General features: G+C 39.4%; 1 protein-coding gene across 29 annotated transcripts; it reads right to left on the bottom strand.

The window, feature by feature from the left end:
- Positions 1-1,792: 1,792 nt before the first annotated feature.
- On the bottom strand, positions 1,793-12,195 carry LOC307021603 (uncharacterized protein). 29 transcript variants are annotated; one of them, XM_079653852.1, is made up of 15 exons: positions 12,129-12,195; positions 11,031-11,315; positions 10,749-10,872; positions 10,380-10,457; positions 9,904-10,256; positions 9,713-9,808; positions 9,401-9,631; positions 8,681-8,853; positions 8,503-8,593; positions 8,075-8,419; positions 7,595-7,993; positions 7,257-7,374; positions 5,761-5,837; positions 5,476-5,670; positions 1,794-5,313 (listed from the first exon to the last, which is right to left on the bottom strand). In XM_079653852.1, the coding sequence occupies exons 7-11, from the start codon at positions 9,431-9,433 to the stop codon at positions 7,856-7,858; spliced, it is 780 nt and encodes a 259-aa protein (XP_079509978.1). In that variant the 5' UTR covers positions 9,434-9,631; positions 9,713-9,808; positions 9,904-10,256; positions 10,380-10,457; positions 10,749-10,872; positions 11,031-11,315; positions 12,129-12,195; the 3' UTR covers positions 1,794-5,313; positions 5,476-5,670; positions 5,761-5,837; positions 7,257-7,374; positions 7,595-7,855. The 29 variants fall into 29 exon arrangements, with proteins under 29 accessions (XP_079509960.1, XP_079509967.1, XP_079509978.1 ...); XM_079653827.1 differs by having other exon boundaries at positions 7,607-7,993; XM_079653836.1 differs by having other exon boundaries at positions 5,761-7,374; positions 7,595-7,698; positions 7,877-7,993.
- Positions 12,196-21,966: the final 9,771 nt, after the last annotated feature.

Raw genomic sequence — 21,966 nt, 5'->3', positions numbered from 1 at the left:
CGCCGAACAGGCAGCACTTTGAAATGGGATGGAACCACGGCAGACTATTCAAAACTGGATTCGGATGGGTCCACCATCCCCCTCCCCCAACCCGTCCCCAGAACTGCACATGCTGGCTATTGTGTGTTTCACAACCATGTTCGCAACATGTTCTATGGCGCGTCTCTACTGGGAATTGTAGTTTTAAAAGACGTTTTAAGAACATAATAAGAAGTTGCCAGTATTAAAACTGTGTACATCCCTGGAGGTTTAGGGGATAGGAAACACTCAAATGTAAAACATATAATTAATAAATGGGTGAAAATTGCTTGTGCCCATAATGGGCAGCATTAATATATACCCACATGACAGCTAAGGTCAGAAGAGCTTTATTTAACAGCTGGTCTTATGTCTGTGACCCCTCCTGTTATTCATTGATAAGCCTGAAACATGCACTTGTCAAGGTTCAGAGGCACATTTTGTAAATATGGCAGTAGCATCGATCATCTTAAGATAAGATATACTTTATTGATCCCAAGTTGGACATTTTTTCGTTACAGCAGCATGTGTGACAGTTGTAAATATGCAGTGGTGTTTATTTGTAAACCATTTAGTATAATCACACAAATTCTGTGTTTTACATTTAATAATTCTGTGTTCTTTATTTATTGAATGTTCAATACCTGACAAGGTCGGAGATGAACAACTTTGGTCGCAGGTTCCTCAACAGTGCATCACAAGACATCTATCAATATGTGTGTATACCTCCACCATTAAACTGTCATATTCTGCACATTTCTTATACTATCTACATACATCTTATAAGAGTATAATACATATGTATAATATCAGTTAAGATAAGTGCTTACACATACAGTAGTTAACATTGCAGGAAAGCAATATATTAGTACTTTATCAGGCTTAATATGTATACCCCCAAAGCTTTTTTCTTATTCAAAAGAACACCTTAACCTAAAGTATTCTTTAATGTTTAAATAAAGCTTTATTAGTGTGTCTGACTGTGTCTCCTATTAATATCTAATAATAAAAATAATAAAATTCAATAACGTGATTTAACCACTAGGTGTCCCTTTATATCAGCTGTGCACCTTTATGGTGTAAATACAGCCTATCTACCAATTGGATCAAATATAAAAGTCAGCCGAATTAGTATTGATACTGCAAGACGTATTGTGTGAAAAGAAATGTAAGATGTTGTTTAATTGCTGATATATTTATGATCCACGTCACATATTCAGTTTCGGCGGCAGTTCTTCCTGTTTGTCTAGAAGTCTCATCAGGGCTCTAATAGAGAACTACGGCAGATATGTAATATGTAATGCAGCCGAACCGTGTATTACAATGTCGTTATGTGATGACTTTCAAAGAGAAAAGCAAGCACACTCGGAATAAAGTATTATTTTATTCTTTTTAAATGATTTCGGATTTCACATCAACAGGAAGTCCGGTTAACTAAAATGCCCGTGCGGAACATAGATCCGTGGGTGAATAATGTCAATGATAGCAATCACCACATTACACACATTCCTTCACATTTTAATTTACATTAAAGTATTTCGTGATGCCTTCTAAAATGTTTTTAAATATAATTATATATAATATAATTAATATGTTAGCTTATTCTGTGGTATGCATTTTGTCCTCGCTGTGGGACTAATAAAGGATTTCTGATTCTGATATGAGCCAGTTGAGGTGTTGCACAGGGTGTCAGAACTTGGACACACTTGTATGTTTTCTTATATGTAGCTGAATGCTGTTGTAATGGTACATTCAGAGGGTGTGACGAACATTGAGACTCCTGTGACAAGCTGGTTGATGGAAAATGAGTTTATTTTAATACAATTAGTTATGAGAAACATTAATAAGACAAGATATGAGCCAGTTGAGATGTTGCACATGGGTGTCAGAACTTGGACACATCTTACATTGCCTCTTATATGTAGACGAATGCTGTTGTAATGGTACATTCATAGTGCGAGAAACATGACAATAAATGTAGTATTTTGTTAACTTGTTTACCTGTTTTACTTTAAGAAAGCCAGGTGAATACCTGTCGGACTATGGGTATTGGATAACATCTGTCCAGTTGGAAGGAAGTGGGCTAAAATAGCATTTATTTAATCAGATAACAGATATGTGAACATCAACAAAGAAATGAGTGAGTTGACACGTAAACCATGGTTTGTGAACTTCAATTCATATAGAATTTTTATTTTGTGTGTTTTTTTGCGCATATGTATTCCAGTTCACAAAGGGTAAACAACACAGAAGTTCCAGGCCAATCGTTACAGAGTTTTCAACATAGAAGTGATTTAGCCAATCAGAATGCAGATCCTGCAGCACCGGAGGCAGGCTTTACTGCACTCGCAATGTGACAGTGAAGGGAGAGATCTGCTTCTGAAGATAATAACTCAGATGAAACCGTAATAACTCAATATGTTTTCAACCCTAAACGGCAACACTTTGTAGTTGTAGGTAGGTGTGTGTGCGAGTGTGAGAGAGGGCCTGCTCACGGAAAGCTGGTTGCTGACACAGAAGGACTCCCGAATAGGTGAATTGTGGTAAAGAAATAAAAAATAGAGAAAGTGCATCTCTGTCAGCAAAGCTTCTGTCAGTCAGAGGGTTAGGTAAAGGTTGAGATAGTTATCATGTGAGGAGAATTAACTAAAATACAATACATAGCAATGTTTGAACCAACCTTAGTCATGGGTTTGTTTTAAATACAAACGTTTACATATTCCTCACAAGCCACATTTTTAAGGATTGTTCAAGGCAATTCATTCCAGAATGTTCACTTAGTTCAAAGAAGCAACATGCATAGTAAGATAACAACTTTTTTCACATTATTTGAAGTGAGAAGTTGTGTGTGAGAGTGCACACAAAGTTATTGTTTGACGATAACGGGCGTCTGGTCTTAATACTGGTAGGAGAGGTTAAGTACATTTCAGTCAATATCATGGTGTGTGACATTAACAAGAATTCTGACTGAGCAGAGGTATGTGTGTCTGTGTGAGGGAGGGTGTGTCTGAGTGTGTGGGTCAATTATTGTAAATGTTTAGATGTTCATATTGTAGGTGTGAGAGAGACTGGCACATAGAGCAAGAGACTGAGGGAGCACACAGAAAGGAGAGAGAGAGGTGGGGGGACATACACCGAGCATGTGTGCCTATCTGTATGATATGGCTCTTTGCAGTAACGCAGGGAAATTATTGGCTCTCAACTTCTAACTGGTTGGCCACCCCTGCTGTACACCCTAGTGTCCTTCAGGGTAGGGTGGGGGAGAGAGGCGCTGTACCCCAGCATCCTTTCCTCAAGGAGGGGGTAGGGTGGGGTAGAGAGGCGCTGTGCCCCAGCGTCCTTTCCTCAAGGAGGGGGTAGGGTGGGGGAGAGAGGCGCTGTGCCCCAGCGTCCTTTCCTCAAGGTGGGGGTAGGGTGTGTGTGATGTCCTCATCAGGGTCTTCCTCACTGTCATCACTGATGTCACTGTCTTGGTCATGGTTCTCCACTAGAGATGTTAAGATTCACCGATTCGCATCGGTGCACCGGCATAAACGTTCAAGATGCGAGTGCACCGGTTGAAAGAGTGCACATCGGCTACAGTTTGGGTTGAACTCGCGATGCATCGATTGCGTAGCGTCTTTGCATCGGTAAAAAAACCGATTCATTCATATAAAATCCCCTTATCTTGTCAACGTTCAGCAGAGACGATATTTGCTTCGCCACTACGGAGAACGAGAGTCTCAGTTATCAACACACACGGAAGTTGAGGAGAAAGAGAAACACAGCGCAGCGAAAAATACCTACAAATCAAACGTTTGGCAACACTTCGGATTGTTCAAGAAAGACGGTGTAATAGTCATTTATGCTATATAGTTGACCGCAGGTCATGGAGAGTAATAAGGTATCCGTAGACCTTTGTATGAGGTATCTTTATTACTTAACAGGTCTACAGCCATGATACATAGATCCGTCCTAGATGCGGACTTGCATACACACAGTATCACTCCGCAGCCGCACCCCATCAGTAACGTCCTGATGGTATATGTGCGCGGCACTATTACTACAGACGGTCAACTTGAAAAATCACTCGCAAATTGTTAACGATGCCGAGCCGCTTTAAAGTACACAAGGAGTACGAGGAACTTAGCGACGCACATAAAGAGGCGACATGGGGTCTGCGGCTGAAAAGAGAAACCTGAAAGTGAGACATATGAGTTAAATCACGCAGTGAGGTGTTCTGTCAGAGAGAGGTGTTTAGCTTACAGCAGCCTGTGACGGCCAATAATAATTTAAATGTCTTCCTTACTGTAAGCAGTTATGAAATACCTGTTTGCGAAAGGTTATTTGTTTTCTTTATTGTTCAGATAGAAACCAATGCTTTCTGCTCACTGGTGTGTTAGCCTCTGAGTGTTAAGCACATCAGGCTGGCAGCTGTATGGGCATTGCTCTATGGTAGCTGTTATTTGCACATTGTTAATCATGAGCAATGCATCCTTACATTGTTTAACTGTGAGGTGTTATACAATTGTACTCTGGAGAGCTTTTAAAGGTAAAAAAATAAACGGCATGATGGGATGTGCAGTACCAAATATGTAAAGCACTTTTTTGTTAATGTATGATTTGCTGCATATAAGGAATAAAACAAAAATCCTCTGTCGTACCATATTGAAGTATCATTATTTTTGCATCGTGTTGAATCGCATCGTATCGCCCCGAATCGCATAATGTTGAATCAAATCGTATCGAACTGTATCGCAACAGGGGTGAATCGTATCGCATCGCATCGCCTGGTGTTTCAAAGGTATCGTTAATGTATCGTATCGTGGTAACGTATCGAGATGCGCATCGCATCGGCCTCAGTGATGGAGATGCACATCACTATTCTCCACAGAATCATCAGGCCATTGAGGGGCATTTGGTCCGATTGCCAGGCTGTAGGCCGAAGAAAGATGCTGGATGTGTGTGTCCACGTCAGCAAGTCTTTTCTTTAGAAGACTAGCTAATCCATCTCTCCCTTCTTGAGTCATGTCTAGGGCAGAACATAGAGAATAGAATAGTGAAAAGGCATCTCATTTTTGTTACTAGTACACACTGTGGATGTTAAGTAGTATTTGGTTATGGCATCATGGAATTTACCACCATGTCCTCCACATGACACATGTTGCATCTGCATCCTGATCTTGTCAGCCTGACTTCTCAGATAAAGGCAGTGCTGCCTCATCTCCCTCACAATTATGGCCCTCTCCTCCACAAGTCTCCTTTTGCCCATGTAGGCATCAAAGACCTTTTTTTGGGCCAAAATGGACACTGATTCTGAAGAGAGAGGAACAGCAAGCATACCATTACCGACCAAGACATGCACCAGTAGGATAAGTGACCGGTCATAGTCCATTGACTGGGAAGCTGGTGTTATAGGTCTTGCTTAGTGCCAGAAAATAAACATATTATATAAACACAAACAAGAGAAGCTCTTACCATCACTTTGCACTTCCCATGGCCATATTAGACTGTCTGTTGTTTGCTGTTCTGCAGACAGTCTTCTCTCCACCTCTTCTTCCTGGATTTCTCCTTCAGGAGGCTGTCCGGTGTTGTACTGGCGTATTGCAGCTAAGACTTTGGTCTTTTCCTTCCTTAACCTTTTGCGACGCAACTGCCAAATCTTATTGCTGTCTATATGACGTAATTGTAAAAAAGATTACAGAAACAATGTTCAATGGAATTTTTTAATTACATGACTGCAACTGAATAATAATAACTTACCAGTCTGTCTATAGCAGGGGTCGGCAACCCGCGGCCCGCATGCGGCCCTTTAAGCCCTCTGCTCTGGCTCCCTTGAGCTTAGACAAAAATAAGAAGGAAATAAAATAAAAGTATTTGTAGGACTATTTATATTTTGTTGCATGGTTGAAAATGTTTCGTATCTTGTATTTTGAGGTGATACTGTGAAACATAAATTTAAAAAAAAAACAGTTTTAATTAGGTCAACTAAAATATGCGTCACATCCTGCTACGGTCCCGCGCGAGCGCCTTTTCCTGCGGGTGAATAACCTTACCCCCGGCTCGATGAGCGAATGGATAAATCAAAGAACAGTACAGGAGAAACACAGGATTTAATTCTGTGTGGACAGAGTTATATGCTTTCACAGCAAACAATGCTGGTTTACCGGTATGTTTGATATGTAGAGAAAAGTTGTCAAAGGTGCTGCACTGCAGCCTTTATGTATCGAGGAACAACGGGAACAACACAGAGAGGAAGACAGCTGACGATCTTCAGTCATAATCATAGGTGATAATTCAATGGGGTATGTAATTTATTCCAGAAAACACTTTTTGTTATATTCCATGGAATGCTCTTAACATCCCGATAGCAATGAATATATTAAATGCTTTGACAATAAATACATACAAAAATTAATCTCTGGAAGCCGTAGCGCTCTAAAAAGCACGACCAGTCATCTGAGCCGGCCCGGCTAAAATAACTGGATGGCCTACCTGCCTGTCAGACTGTCAGCCTTCCATCTGTGCACAAATGTATCTCGTGGCCTCATTGGTCATGTGCGCGTTCGTGTGTGTTGGAGGAGGGGCTTTGTGAGGAAGTCTGAAGGGAGAGGCATATTTTTTCCGGTTGTGTATTTTCAAATTCTAGCGCACTCGAGCTGGTTTCTCCATTCTTACCTACCCTACCTTTAACTATTTTTAGGGTGCAGCTATATGTTTTATTTATTTCAAAGTGGGCCCATTTTAATAATATTTTTTTTCCTTCAAATGTGCAGAGGACTCCCCAAGTGCTGTGTTTAATTTATTTTAAAGTAGGCCTGTGTATTATTTTTAATTCTCCTTATAGGAGTTATTTGTTTCTTATTAGAGGTTAACAGTTTTATATAATGTAATAAATAGCCTAATAAATGCAAAAAAACCTGTAGTTTTTGTCTGATATAACAATAAATACAACTTTATTAGCTATCAAGCTATGAAATATGTTTTGCGGCTTCAGACACATTTTTTTGGGGGAAAAAGCAGCAAAATGGCTCTTTCGGTCAAAAAGGTTGCAGACCCCTGGTCTATAGAGAGGCAAGCTTTCTTTTGGCACAGCCCTAGAAATAGCTGCTCAATGGACATCTGGAGAGACTGATTGTCGCCTGATGTGTTGTCTTGGGTAAATAACAAGAAACACAGTTTGAGGACAAAGAAAACATAGGTGTTAATACTATACGTTAAATAACAATGTTATATTATCAAGTTAGGAAACAGCATACCGTTTGTTGCCCAGTCTCTAACATAATTAACCCATTGTTGGACTTTGTCCTCAGGGCATCCAAGTTCTTCGCAGGTGTCCTTCATTTTTTGAGTCTCACCCTCCAACATTGCGATTGTCTGTTGTAAAAAAGATGTTGCCGATACAGATGTATTTTCAAGATTTTCACCCAAATTTCCATAACTTTTCATGTCTTGAAAACAGTAATTAATCATTCAAACTTTTCCAGACCTGCGCAAGCCCTCAGTATCCAACACTTTACCAGCTTGGGCAATTATTTGTTTGTGACAGGTTTGCACATTAGTCTTACAAATCTAATCTTGTCATGCCTATACTTACATGGCCAATTACCTTGACATATCTCTTGGCCAACACGACATGAAGGTTTTCCTGCTTCCGTCTGTTCCATCCCATTGCATGGACAGTCAACATTTCATTGCGAGCTGTTTTTAAAAGTAAAATTGACAAGCAGATAATATAACTTGGGTATTTCGAAATCAACTCATAAAAACTCTAGTACTGTTGAAACAGACTACATCAAAGACAAAGATAAAGTAAAGTAAGAGATGGATAATAACTTCAAGACAGAATTATGTTGGTCTAATGACAAGAGGACATAACTGATTTTGTCATGTACTTAGTTGTGATGGCACAACGTGACAGAAAGCTGTTCACCATCTCCACTTCTTCCCCGGCCGTCGAACCAGCACCCTCCAAATTTCTCCCACTCCACACAATCTAACAAATACACATATATTATATGTCATAGATTAATTAAAAAAAATTCTTACAATCACAATAATATAAGAGTGGGCCTACCTCACACTTTATGGAATGGGCCTCGGCATGCATGACCGAGAGAAACGGTTGCATGCTCAGCAAAGGTCGCAGTTCTGGCATTGTCTTTGCCACTTTCTCGAGGTAGGGCCAGTATTTACAAGCAATATCTGTGCAATAAAAATGCACGTTTGTAGCTTGAAACTGCGTTTGAAGGAACAAGAGGTAGGCAAATATTTCTCCTCTGAACATGTTGAGAGCTTTCAGTAGCACTCCATATCTACATACAGACACCTCTAAACCCTCTTCATGAAGCCTGCTGGCTCTTCTTGCTGTCTCTCGAGCAGCTGACCACTGGCTGGTACCACATGTACCTTTTCCTGGAGTCTACAATTAAAGTCATTTTAATGTTACACTCTCAAAACAAGTAAAGGCTAGAAAAATGATAGGAATTTTTTTTTTGTGCTTACACATTTTACATTTGTTCTGACTTTGTCAACAAAGTCTGTGACAGCCGATTCTTCCATGATGAACGGCCCTTTAAAAAGTGGTTCATCGATCCTAAATTCAAAAATAAATATTCAATTCATTTTTATCATCATTGATAGGCTACTTCTTAAATTCAATTGACATACAAAAAAGATATACCTCTGTGACTGTCGGAAACGGTACTGTTTCCTATTCCCATCCACAGCCAACATTTTGGGAGTAGAAGCTGGGCATGAGAAGGGTTCCTCACACGTCATTTTCTGGCACTCGTACTGGCAGGCCATATACTTCAGAAAGCTTCTTTGGAAGACATCTCCATGGATTTTTCCTGTCTGGAAGTTTGAGAAGCAAAATTGTTACCTTACACATGTCAGAATAATACGAGGAAACAGGACGACTTTCACAGTGGTTGGAGGCAATAGGGGGGCTATTAGGAGTATCCCTAACACACGATATCCTGAAAAGTGAAGGTCAGGTTAGGATTGGCAGATGCTGGAAGAGAAGGAGCATTATTTCAGCTTTTGTCATATGCACCATGACTCTACTTTCTCTACAGTACAATACAATACATAATCCTATCCTATTTTTTCTCACAGAAGAGCACAATGTTTTTCATCATACAAATTGTGTTCTTCAGTCAAGAACAAAAGTTGGATTATGATACTGTATGTTTGATCTTATACAGTATGTCCTACATCTACCAGTGCTAGGTTTTTTAGCTCTAACTAGTTAAACTACTTTCAGTAACATTGTAAGCTTTTCAATTAAGTTATTTTGACATAAACATATTTCCAATCAACATGTTTCATCTACACAAAATAAAATGCATCCTTTCACAATGCCCTCTACTTATGCAATACTCAGTGAAAGTCATCTTACCCTTCCATAATGCTGTGTCCTCCGTTCCAGCATCTGTAAAAAGGCCTGTCTGGACAAACCTGGTGCCAGTCTTCAGGTCCTCAAAAGATTTGAAGACATCCGTGGAATATAACGTGTCTCCGTTCACAGAAGCTGGCCAGTAACCGCTTCTAATGAGGTCTCCCCAATCAGGTGTCCATTCGTAATGGCATGTGTTGCACACCCTCTTGGGGAGATGCAAATCATAACGCCCTAATAACAAATACAGTTTAGTAAAAACAATCGCATTCATTACCTGTATTAGGGTGACAAAAAGAACACTTAAAATCATACCATTAATGCAGACGAAAATGACAGGCCTGCCTATAGACTCTGCAACACCTTCAGGGTTACACGAGTGTGAAGGCCTACCAGTGGGCAGAAGACGATCTGTGAAGAGAGGTTAAAAATATGTCTTAAACTACCAGCACATTAGGAAAGTTATAAAATAACCACTTGGGGCTAAATTGTGTTAAGTGAAATACCTTGGTGTCTCAAAGTGAACATGTCATTTGTCTTGACTAGTGACATTGTTGGGGGAATACATTTGAAATATCCTTCATTGAAGGACTCCCTGATATGAAGGGTGTGTATGCTGTGTTTAGAAATGTCACAGTCATGACACAACCATTCAAGGGGCATGCATTCTCTGCAGCGAAGGACCGCAGGAGCGGAGCAATGTGAGCATCTCCTTTCCGGTACCATAGTTGAAAGCTGTCCAAGTGATGGGACCTTGCCTTTTGCCACTCCAATTGGGCAGCACTTTGGCGCAGGCACCATGAGGAAGAGGTTGATGGTTGATCAACAAAAAGCTCCTGGAATTGCTGAATCTCATCTTCTGGAAACAAACAAAAAAGAAAATGTTCAGCATCACAAAAGCGTACTCATATTGCATCACGTATTCGTTTGATGTTATGTTGACACATTTCCTAACTTTCAATGATAGTAAATGTCATCCTACCAAAAAGCTGAGGGGGTACTGCAGAGGTTGCTCCAGCTGGTTCCACAGTCACTGGACTGTCAATGGCAACAGTTCTGGCTGAAAAATAATAATAATAATAATAATAATAATAATAATAGATATATTGGTAACAGATAATAATTACAGAGAACAGGAGGCAATCGCAGGCAAATGTTATGCATTAAAAGAGTTCCAACAGTTCTAACCAACTCTAACTATTTATTACAATGGCCTATTTTATATGTACGACGGAATAACAGATATTTGTTCAATACCTCTCTAAGCTGAAACATGCTGTACCAATCATGTTGCGAACAATCAAAACAAAAATGATATGTTAATCATGAATACCTGTATACATGCACAAACCTTTAGTACGTCGGCAGGTTGCCCCACTTCTGCTCCTCCTTTTTAGAGGACACCCCTGAGCATCTTTGCCAACCCAGCGGATTCTGCTCCTGTTAGATGCTGCTCTGGCCCTGTCTTCTTCCTCCTTCAATAAAGTAGTCATGCATTTTCACAACAAGCTGCTTTTCATTCCCAGTGTATTCCTATTCACTTACAAGCATTACAAAATTACAAGCACATAATCAATCAACCTAATCAATACATCGGGCACAAAACCAATACAATTGAAATAAAAATATATACCTTCAGTTGTTTACAAAGTAAATCGGCAAGGAAAATGGCATCTTCTAGCTGTTCCTCGCCTTGTTTAGAAGCCATTTCAGGAACTAGAAATCAAAACACACACAGGTGTGTGTGTTTGCATGAGTATAAATACAAAAGAGAAAGTGGTAAAGAGACAGAGATGAAGATGGTAAAAATGGGGAGAAGACAGGAAGAAATGTAGGGAATATAGCTCTGAGGAGGGAGAAGAGAAGAAATTGAAAAAGGCTCTTAAAAGTGCTGTTTGATCTTGCTTTGGTTTGGTATCTGTTGAAGGAAAAAAATACAGTGAACACTTTAGAATGCATGACAATTTACAATCTCACATATCATCAACAAGCTTTAACATTGGGTGTAATTTACGAGTTAAAGCACGAATCAATCAGGGGCGGACTGGAACAAGGACAGCTCTGAACGTTTTGTCCTAAATAGGACCACAACAATCAGCGTGCAGTAACAGTCTGTCGATGGTTGTCATGACATTTCTTCACAATACTATTAGTTGCCACTGTATGCAAGTTAGCCACAATAGGCATTTTTCCAAGCTTTGTATATACAGTGCCAAAAGTATTTAACTCAACATTTTCTTACATTAACTTTGTTTCCAACACAGCATTTACATTGTTAGCAGTTATGTTTTGGTGTACTTCTAGAGGTAATTATTCTAAAGGTTCTTATTATACATCCATGGTCTGTAGTTCGTTTATAGCATAACGTTAGCATTTTGCTTCTGGCCATTAGATTTATGATTCGAAAATTATAAAAGTAGGGTAGATATGTGAAGATTATCCGGCTGAACAAAAGGTGCATTTATCAAGCAGGTTCGTTTTCCACAGATCTTATTTCGAGCTATTTTCCAAAATCCTATGGAGAAATCCCATTGACTCTGAGACGATGGAACCAATAGTGGTCAAATGCTAACTCATTTCCGGGTTGTAGGACTCACCACTGCACTATATCTCCGGTCAAGTAAAGCTAATATGTGTTTAGCTAGCTCGTGCTTTAAAAAGATATGTAACTACAACTGACTTACTTGCAATAAACATTAAAATATTGGAGGCATGCGGTGCAGCACATTACCTGCTTGACGAAGTCAGACAGAGAGGAGGTTGTAGCCGATGTCCGGTGCGTTCATGGTCATCGGATACACAAGTTATTGAGCCGTTTCCGCTCTACATCCTGAACTCCTCCCTTCGATGCAATGCACTTCCGTTTTGGCGGACTGGGTTTGTTTTGCTAGCTAGCTCCGTTGTGCCGACAAAGCACTGATATCGCAGAGACAAAGAGGATATAACAATTACAACATGAAGAAAAGTGGTTCGGGAACTACGTGTGCGGTAGTTGGTTGCAATCACTCGAGAAAGCACCTGAACGAGTGGTTAGATAGAGAGTGCTACGACCACAAACCAGCACCCAGCCATGTTGTTCATTAAATACAGATAAACACAACAAATACTGCATGCATTGTATTTTTAATATTATATATGAATATTTTCATAGTGATGTAATTGTGTGGGCTGCTTTTATATTTTAATTTGTAATACCTGTTAGGATTAAACATGTGATCTTTCTTGTTGAAGCCATTTCTTTAGTTTCCTCTAAACAATTCATTCATTCAGTGTTATTTATGTACAGTATGAGCTTAATATGAATGATGAACTGTGTTAAAAGAAATTGTAGCACTCTAAGGAACATATGAAATGCAATAATGCAATAACAGTGCAATAATGAAATTAAATTACATCAAACTTTATTTTCACTCAAACAGTACAGGCACATATGATATATTGCAAAGCATAAAGAGATCATGTAAATTGTGCATTATGTAAACAACAGACAACTGTTGGCTCCTGTGGGCATGACCTAAATAAGGCAGTTTATTTTGGTTTTATGCTGGGCCACGTCGTCATGTTATCCTCCCAGTTTTGCACTGAATTCGGGTGGGGGAGAGTAACGCCATCTCCAGTCAAAGAAGTAGAATCGTGTTCCCAAGCTAGCATCACTGTTAGCATCGAAATCGCTGTGTTTACACCAGTGCCCGTCTGACTGTTTCCATCGGTTTAAACCGACAGACGCTGTGCAAAAGACTTCCGGCGGAAATGAAGTGCATTTGTGTAGTGTCATGGCGCTACCCGTGTTTTGGCGCGTAAACTTGTCTATAGTAATCGGTAGCATGGTGTTCACTTACTACGCGACCGCACAATGTAACGTACAGTAATTCCACAACCACATAAATGGATTAACATCGATTTAGCTGGGGCAACAAAAATAAATAAATGAATGAATCTACTGTTTTCATCATTTGAACCAAAAGTGGTGCATTTTGCACTATTTTGTATCTATCTTTATTTATTTTCTTATTATGTCCTATTTATATTATGTTGCACTTTTGGAGGAGCTCGGGATCTAAGATTTGAAATGCCAAAATTATACTCTAGCTAGCATCTGATAACAAAAACCCTTGACCCTTGAACCTTAGTGGTGTTTATTTTTCTAGGAGTTCAGTTGCTAAACGATCACACAACGTCACGTCCGGTATTTCCACAACAACACAAATGGATTAACATCGTAGCCTTTGTTTCTGCTAAAAGAGGTGTCGACCAGCTAGGGCCACAAGAAAATCGGTGAAATCGAGTGTGACGATTACAAAATAAATTAAAAACATCTAATTTTGACAATAAAAACCGACCAATAGGCGCGGTAGACCATTTGCTTGGCACTTCCGGGTATTTTTCCATGTTAACAATACCGTATAACTGTCACGCTTGAAGGGGATTAACATCGATGTAATACATGAATGTAGCCTTTGTTTCTGCTGAAAGAGGTGTCGACCAGCTAGGGCCACAAGAACATCGGCGAAATCGAGTGTGAGGATTAAAAAATAAATTAAAAACATCTAATTTTGACAATAAAAACCGACCAATAGGCGCGGTAGAGCCTTTGCTTGGCACTTTCGGGTATTTCTCCACTGGTTAACATGGGTTAACAATACCGTGTAGGCTAACTGTCACGTTTTGAAGGGACAAAACCGTGACATATTCACGTCTCCCAGCATGGTAAATCGTCACATGTTCACGTCTTGCCGTGATACCGGGTTGGTTTGGTCAGCATGCCTCGGCTCCCTGCAGCCTGTGAAGGAGAGCACAGGGGCGGGGTTAGGGGGGGTTCAACCGGGCTGAGCAGTGTGTGTTGTCTACTGTCTCACAGCAAGGAAGTTTACAACAGGAAAGGTAGATAGAAAAATGCATGAGTAAAGAGCGTAGACCAACATAGTAAATAAAAAGGTGGGCTCGCGTAAATAAAATAAAATCAAATAGCACATGAATAGCACAAAAAAAGCTAAGCTGTTTTAAAATGAACTTTGTGCGTTTAAAGCTGCTAAACAACTTGACATTCATTTTTAAGTCACCTGAAAAAGAAAAATGTGTGAAGCTGGTAAACTCAGCCCCCTTTTATGGAAGAGAATTAGGGCCAAATGTGAACTTTCTTGAGACCTGACCCAAAGAGATTTTTTTTTATTTAGAGAAAAAAGTCAGACTTCTTAGGAAATACTGACTATAATCTCAGAATTCTGACTTTTATCTCAGATCTCAAAGATATCACATTTGGCCTTAATCATCCTCTGTAACCATCCAAATGAAACATAAATCCAAAATATGAATCTGCCTTTTCAATGCAATCCTTCTAATGATTTAAAAAGCTCTGTACAGCAACAACGAAAATGTGTTTGTCACTACAATGTCACTTGACTACATTTTTTACCAGTTTTGCCATAACTATTACCGGTTAATAAAAATGCAATAATTTGAGCGATGGACACTGCGTAAGTGTTGAGACTTTCAAATAACAGTATGAGAGGAAAAGTTGGGGAACCTCTTGGAGTAAAACTATGGTCATACCAAAGAAAAAGGGCGCTGTTTCATTTATCATTTTGAAGGACATTTGGTTACATTAAAGTCACCGGTACACACAAAGTGGACAGAGAGTATTCAAAAATATTACAGTACTTTATTAAATACATATTGTATATAGCTGAACTAAACCATGATTCAAGCGGCCACACCATGACTTGAACAAATAACTTTTTCCTCTCAATGAGACATAACTGCTCCCTGTGTTTCCTAAGCCAGGTGAGTCTTGGTGACATTGTGTCCTGTTGTTTGTTGACTTTACGCTTTATATCCTCTGTTAGTACAGTAGGATTTATAGAAAAGCATGCCTTTGTTTGAAATACACATAAAGCCCAGCCTCCTTGTATAGTTCATCAGATCTTTGGAGTGTGCGTCAAACAAATGTCGTAATGAGTAAGCCCTGATTAAGATCTTCTGTTGAGAGAGTGGGCGAGGTCAGAGGCAGCTATCGGCATTAGATATCTATCAGTTACAAACAGCAGTCAAACTTCAGCGATATTATTTACATGATAATACATAATTCAGCTGTAGATAAAAATGCTTGCATCGACCAACATGTCAACTCTTCAGGAACTTGCCTTGGCTTTTCTGAGGAACATTTCCTCGAACCATATAACAGAGTGTTCGGCTTCAAAGAGTATAAAACAGTAAACACAGATTGAGGGTATTTCTTTAGCTCTAGTCTTGCAATGTAAAACAAACCGGTTTTGTCAATCCAATTTGATACTTTAGGTGTCAACATTTGAAAATAGATTGACTTTGTGTTGTCTTCTCTTTTTTTATAATACATGCCTGTAAAAAACATATGGTTTGAAATCGGTGTGCTCTACATTTGAGTTAAAGAATCGCCCTGAATCTCCGTGTTTACTGTTTTTACTCTTTCAGTGAAGTTGAAGCCTGAAAGGTGGGTCGAGGCGGTTCCCCCAAACCAAGGCATTACGGCATTATGCAACATGTCACATGTCGACATGTTGGTAGATGCAATCGTTTTTATCTATAGCTGTATTATGATGAATTGTAAGATAAAAAGAACACAGTTGAATTTTAACTGCTGTTTGTAACTGATAGATATCAGAAATGCCAAGGCATTATCGGCATTATACGAATTGTAAAGGCCAGTTCCTGAAGAGTAGACATGTTGTCCGATCCAGTTTATTTCTTCTACCACTGATAAAAACACTTTGTGTCAAAACATCAAAGGACTATAAAGATGGACAAACATAGTTACATACTCATGAAGACAAACATAGTTATGAACATTATGAGCAATTACACATCTCATATACTGTAGGGAACATACACATGTGCACACAGCCATTTATGCAACGTACAATGTAAAATGAGAGTAATATGAAATATTCTCACGTTGCATGATCATGTACAATATAACAATGTCCCTATTTATTAAGCTCTACATTACAATTTGATAAAGCGTGTAGGTTAGTTCAAACAGTAATTGAAACCCAGCCTTGGCCGCCCAGCAGAACTAACTTTGGAGCCTCACGATGCCAACGATGTGACTCACGACATCTATTTATCACTATCAGATTACCATTGAAATGGTAACGTTCATCAAAAATCACATTATAAACACAATTTACAATATACTATATATATATATATGTATTAAAGTTGCTGATCATTCAAATCCAGAAGGTAATGGCCATATACTGTACCTGGACAGCCATCAATATACTGTACTTAGAAATAAAAAATGAAGTGCTCTAAATGCTGCTTGAGGGCTGAGAGAATCTTAGGGATTTATACTATAGAAGCTTGTTTTGTTCTTCTTGGGTGGATCCCCCTGTTCAAAGAGAGGACCAAAAAGAGAGTCAATATCAATAACTTACACTCAAAGCACTTTTACAGTAGAAGTCAGCATTGCCTTTGGGAGCAGTTAGGGGTTCAGGACACTTCAACACGCTGACTTTCCAAGTGGCAAACCACTGCAGTACTTGTAGTACTTACCACAATGACAGGGGTTGGCACCAGTTTCTGTGTCACTGGGGTTTGAGGTGAGTATACAGGCAGAGGGTTCGGGGATGGTTGTTCCTTTTCACTGTAATATGGATCCTCAGCAGGGTCCATACAACCACTTTTCGTTCGCATACAACACCATTGAACCAACTGAAAGAACGGAGCAACAAAACAGTTCAGATGATAGCTAGGAAACAACTTTATCAAAAAGCTATGTCCCAATTCATTTCCTCACAAGGCACGGCCTTGAAAGGAGTCCAAAGAGAATCCTGTGCCCCATCCCAAATGTTGTAATGGTCTCATTCAGACAAATATTTGACCAGAATTCAGTGTTTTTAAGGATGCTGAAGGACACAGAGGCTCCATAAATCCTTCAATTCTCTGCAAGAAAGGCTGCAGTTCTGTTATTTTTTCTGGTAATCTGGTTTATCTCAAGGGAATTATCATTCGAATCAACTTTGGTCGGTCTTAAATTGCGTACTTATATGTATGCAAAGTATGGCAAAATGCAGTGTACTAAGATAACCTAGATGTTGCACTCATAAAGGTCAAAGTTTAGTGTGGAACATTTCTCAACACAACAATCGCCATCTTGGCTACGTAATGGAAGTTACGTGACCAGACCTGATTGTGGTTGCTCCAGTAAACACTGCACTTTACAAATCAAATGAATATATGTGTTGTTTTTTTCACTATTAAATAATGTACCATTATACAGGTGTCAAAAATAATCTACAGTTATCTGTTTAGGGTAAATTAAGAACCACAAACAAACATTGCCAGCTAGTAAGCTAGGTAGCTGGCTAACAGCGCAATCATCACTTCTGGTGAGGGCACAGCAACTATCTGCGATGTGAAACAACACTATACAGTCGAAGTGTTCACAGTGCAAGGCATGGCAATGTATTAAGGGAAGTATCCACATTTACAAAGCATTCATTTCATCTTTTGAGCAGCCATTGTTGAGCAGTGTTGCCAGGAGTAGGAGATCAGAACACAGGAAGTGTTGGTGTGTAACGTAGGAGGTATATTTAATGGTTTTATTGAATCAGGATGTACAATGCCAGGCAGAACCCTGGTACTCTCACATACAACTATGCAGCCATCCCAAGTGATTAGTGATGCCGATGACTGTCAATAGAAAGGTTCTATTTAAATAGAAGTTTATTTTTATTTGTTTACCTTTAGTGGTCCTTATAATGGTATAAGGCTTCTAATTAAATGTAACCAGATGTACATTTGCATAAATCAAAGTTATCAAAATGAGAAGTAAGTGAAATGTTATAGAGCTTAGAAACAGAAATATTGAAATGAAAAAACATATTGTATTAAAACTGCTTGATAACTCACCAACATGATGAAGATGATTAACAGAAGCAACAGGATGACAGAGGCCAATACTAAAAAGGCAATACCCCATCCAGGTACAAAGTCACTGCAAAGTCCCCCCGGGTGGCAGGGGATGGGTGGGCTTTCCAGTTGAAACACTGTGCGATTCAGTTGAAACACTGTGCGATTCTGTGTGTTTTCCAGCAGGAGAGGTTTCAGTTTGGCTTCCAGATGTTTTTGTTGGATCTCCAATTATGGTAGTAGCAGATTTGACTGATGAAGCCATGGATGCATTGGACTTTGAAAGTGTTGTAGTTGTATTAGTTTTGGTGCAGTGATATTTGTAATAGTCATTGTTGTGGTGGTATTGGTCTTATTAGGTATTGTGGGGGTGGTTGAAGGAGGTGGGTCTGTGGTTGTGGTAATGGGTGCTGTGGTGGGGGTGGTTGAAGGAGGTGGGTCTGTGGTTGTGGTAGTGGGTGCTGTGGTGGGGGTGGTTGAAGGAGGTGGGTCTGTGGTTGTGGTAGTGGGTGCTGTGGTTGGGGTGGTTGAAGGAGGTGGGTATGTGGTTGTGGTAGTGGGTGCTCTGGTGGGGGTGGTTGAAGGATGTGGGTCTGTGGTTGTGGTAGTGGGTGCTGTGGTGGGGGTGGTTGAAGGAGGTGGGTCTGTGGTTGTGGTAGTGGGTGCTGTGGTGGGGGTGGTTGAAGGAGGTGGGTCTGTGGTTGTGGTAGTGGGTGTTGTGGTGGGGTTGGTTGAAGGAGGTGGGTATGTGGTTGTGGTAGTGGGTGCTGTGGTGGGGGTGGTTGAAGGAGGTGGGTCTGTGGTTGTGGTAGTGGGTGCTGTGGTGGGGGTGGTTGAAGGAGGTGGGTCTGTGGTTGTGGTAGTGGGTGCTGTGGTGGGAGTGGTTGAAGGAAGTGGGTCTGTGGTTGTGGTAGTGGGTGCTGTGGTGGGGGTTGTTGAAGGAAGTGGGTCTGTGGTAGTGGATGGGTCTGTGGTGGTGGTATTAGGTGTTGTGGTTCTATTGGTGGTGGTAAGTGTTAAAGAGGTGCTAGTTGTAGTAGGTGTTGTAGTAGGTGGTGTTGTGGTGGTGGTGGTGGTGGTGGTGGTGGTGGTGGTGGTAGTAGGTGGTGTTGTAGTAGTTGTAGCAGGTGTTGTTGTTGTTGTTGTTGTTGTAGTAGTGGTGGTGGTTGGTGTGGTGGTAGTTGCTGTGGGGGTGTTTGTGTGGTGGTAGTTGGTGTGGTGGTAGTTGGTGTAGTTGTAGTTTGTGTGGTGGTAGTTGGTGTGGTGGTAGTTGGTGTAGTTGTAGTTTGTGTGGTGGTAGTTGGTGTGGTGGTAGTTGTAGTTGGTGTTGTTGTAGAAGTTGTGGTAGTTAGTGTGGTTGTAGTTGCTTTGCTGGTAGTTGCTGTGCTGGTAGTTGGTGTAGTTGTAGTTTGTGTGGTGGTAGTTGGCGTGGTGGTAGTTGTTGGAGGCTTCATGTTGTCAACTAAAGAAAAACAAGAGGTACACGTGTAGAGTGCTTCTTTCAGAAACAACATGTACATCACAGAGGAGGAATTATTGAAATTATGTCCAAAACTTGTTTTTACCTGTTGTATAGCTCATATTCAGTTGAAGAACTTGGGGTTGGACGGTGTTGGCATGCTGAGTAAAGGTATACCAGACCATGCGCTTGTTTATTTGGTTGGTATTGAAGCTTATAACTGTGTTGGCAATCACTGATCCAGAGCTGTGAAAGAAAGTGCTGTAAAAAGAACAATAATGGAAGTTATACACAACTATACATCCATTTGTGATATTGTTATAAGATAATTATTACAAATATTTAAGGAAAAATTACTACATCTACTTGCATTTATATGCATAAGTAGTTATAATATATATATATATATTATTCATTCATACCTGAAAGTCATTTCCTTAACTCCTTGAAAGTGGAAATTTGAACATAAACCCACATCTTTGCAGAAATAGGTTTGATTTAACTACAAAAGAGAAGGAAGGGAAATAAATATAGATCAACACATTATAGCTAAACTAGTTAAATAAAGAGGTAATATTCACCTAGTAACATTTGTTGTTGCTTGTGTTTTACCTGAGTGTTTTCATTTGATGTCACAATGAAAATATGATTATCTGGTATAGATTAAACCATCCATTGAGTTATTAGCAAAAGTAATATAAAAATCGATTACACAGTCATTTTTTTGACATAAAATTACATAAAATGATAGGTTGAGTATCTAGCAGCAGTATACAAAGTAATTATTAGCAACACCTACAACTGTGATAGACATAATCCAGTAAATATGGTTTACGAGTATTTGTGGTACTTACACTTAAGTAAGATTTTGACTTGAGTATTTTTACAATGTATCATTACTTTTACTTAAATAAAACATCTAAGTTCTTCTTCCACTACCCTAACTTATACAAGTACACACTGTATATGCACTGAATGGATTTGATTGAGAAATGGTGCAACACAGGTAACATAATGCAGTACATCAAGTTTTTTATTTATTTATTACAAGTTCTTACAAAATGTATAAAGATATATTCTTCCAGTTCCTCATAGGGATGTTATTTGCTAACTATATTATATTTTTTAGATATTAAGATTTTACAGGTTCAGTTCATTTTGTGAGTGAGGAAGACAATATTTATTTTAATTATTGAATAAGAGTTCGATATTAGCCTGAAAGCTAGCCGATTACGATTACATTTAAAAATGTGTTTAAATTGGTATTCATCCTACCAGGGTAGCGACTTCTCCATACAATATTTATTTTAATTATTGAATAAGAGTTCGATATTAGCCTGAAAGCTAGCCGATTACGATTACATTTAAAAATGTGTTTAAATTGGTATTCATCCTACCAGGGTAGCGACTTCTCCATACATGGTGCGATAATTTTCAGTTGTGGTGTTGAGTAATGCGTTGGTGAAGTCCCTGTTGGTGATCTCTATTGGCAAATTGAAGGACGTGAGAGGAGCCAGAAGCCCTGCAGGATCAGTGGGACAAGTTCAACTCCAGAATGAAAGACATACCAGACCAGCACAAAAACATTGATGTTTCCAAGATCCTTTGTCATTTCAGGGGATATTGTCACAGTTTTACCCCCTGCAAAACGTGGAAATGAAAGGCGGATATTCAGAACTGACTGTATTGAATCCAGCAATGTTTTATTTTTGGAATAAAAACACATTATTATTAAATAATAAGGACTCCTGTAGCCTTTCTCTATCTATTCTTCTGCCTATGACCTTATCTGTATATTCACATTTCCATGGTAATGTTGTCTTAAAGTTGAACAAGGCAAACTCAACAATGTGGAGAGAGGTGTAAATTGATTATTTAGAAATTATAATCAAAAATATATATCAGTTTTAGAAATATTTGACTCCATCTGGATATCAAGCTGTTTCACATATCCCCCAGATGTTGAGAAAGAGAGATCCATTTATAACAGTGCAGTTGTTTGAGCCTATGGGAGGGCAATCACTGAAATGTGACTTTAGGACTGAAGTTATAGCAACTTTTAATGCCAACTAAGGAACTTGGAAGCCATTATAGAGAAATTCTCATTCTCAGAGGAAATAAAAATTCCATGAGAACTTGACACCTCCATTGGCTGAGGATGATTGTGTGATGTGATTAAAACAGTCTCTAAATGGAACGTTCCAATGGGTTTTCTGAAGGC

The sequence above is a fragment of the Notothenia rossii genome, assembly GCF_949606895.1.
Source record: "Notothenia rossii genome assembly, chromosome: 10".
Classification (NCBI taxonomy): Eukaryota; Metazoa; Chordata; class Actinopteri; order Perciformes; family Nototheniidae; genus Notothenia; species Notothenia rossii.
The sequence above is the reverse complement of the archived record's forward strand: the minus strand, read 5'-3'. Positions and strand labels throughout refer to the sequence as shown.

What these genes read in the sequence shown, in the direction of transcription:
- LOC307021603 (XM_079653834.1), bottom strand. Translation starts at nt 9,433, where the DNA reads ATGCTGGAACGGAGGACACAGCATTATGGAAGG. An exon ending in GGACACAGCATTATGGAAGG is followed by an intron (nt 8,854 to 9,400) that starts GTAAGATGACTT and finishes TCAAACTTCCAG; the next exon opens with ACAGGAAAAATCCATGGAGA. An exon ending in TCAGAACAAATGTAAAATGT is followed by an intron (nt 8,420 to 8,502) that starts GTAAGCACAAAA and finishes CTTTAATTGTAG; the next exon opens with ACTCCAGGAAAAGGTACATG.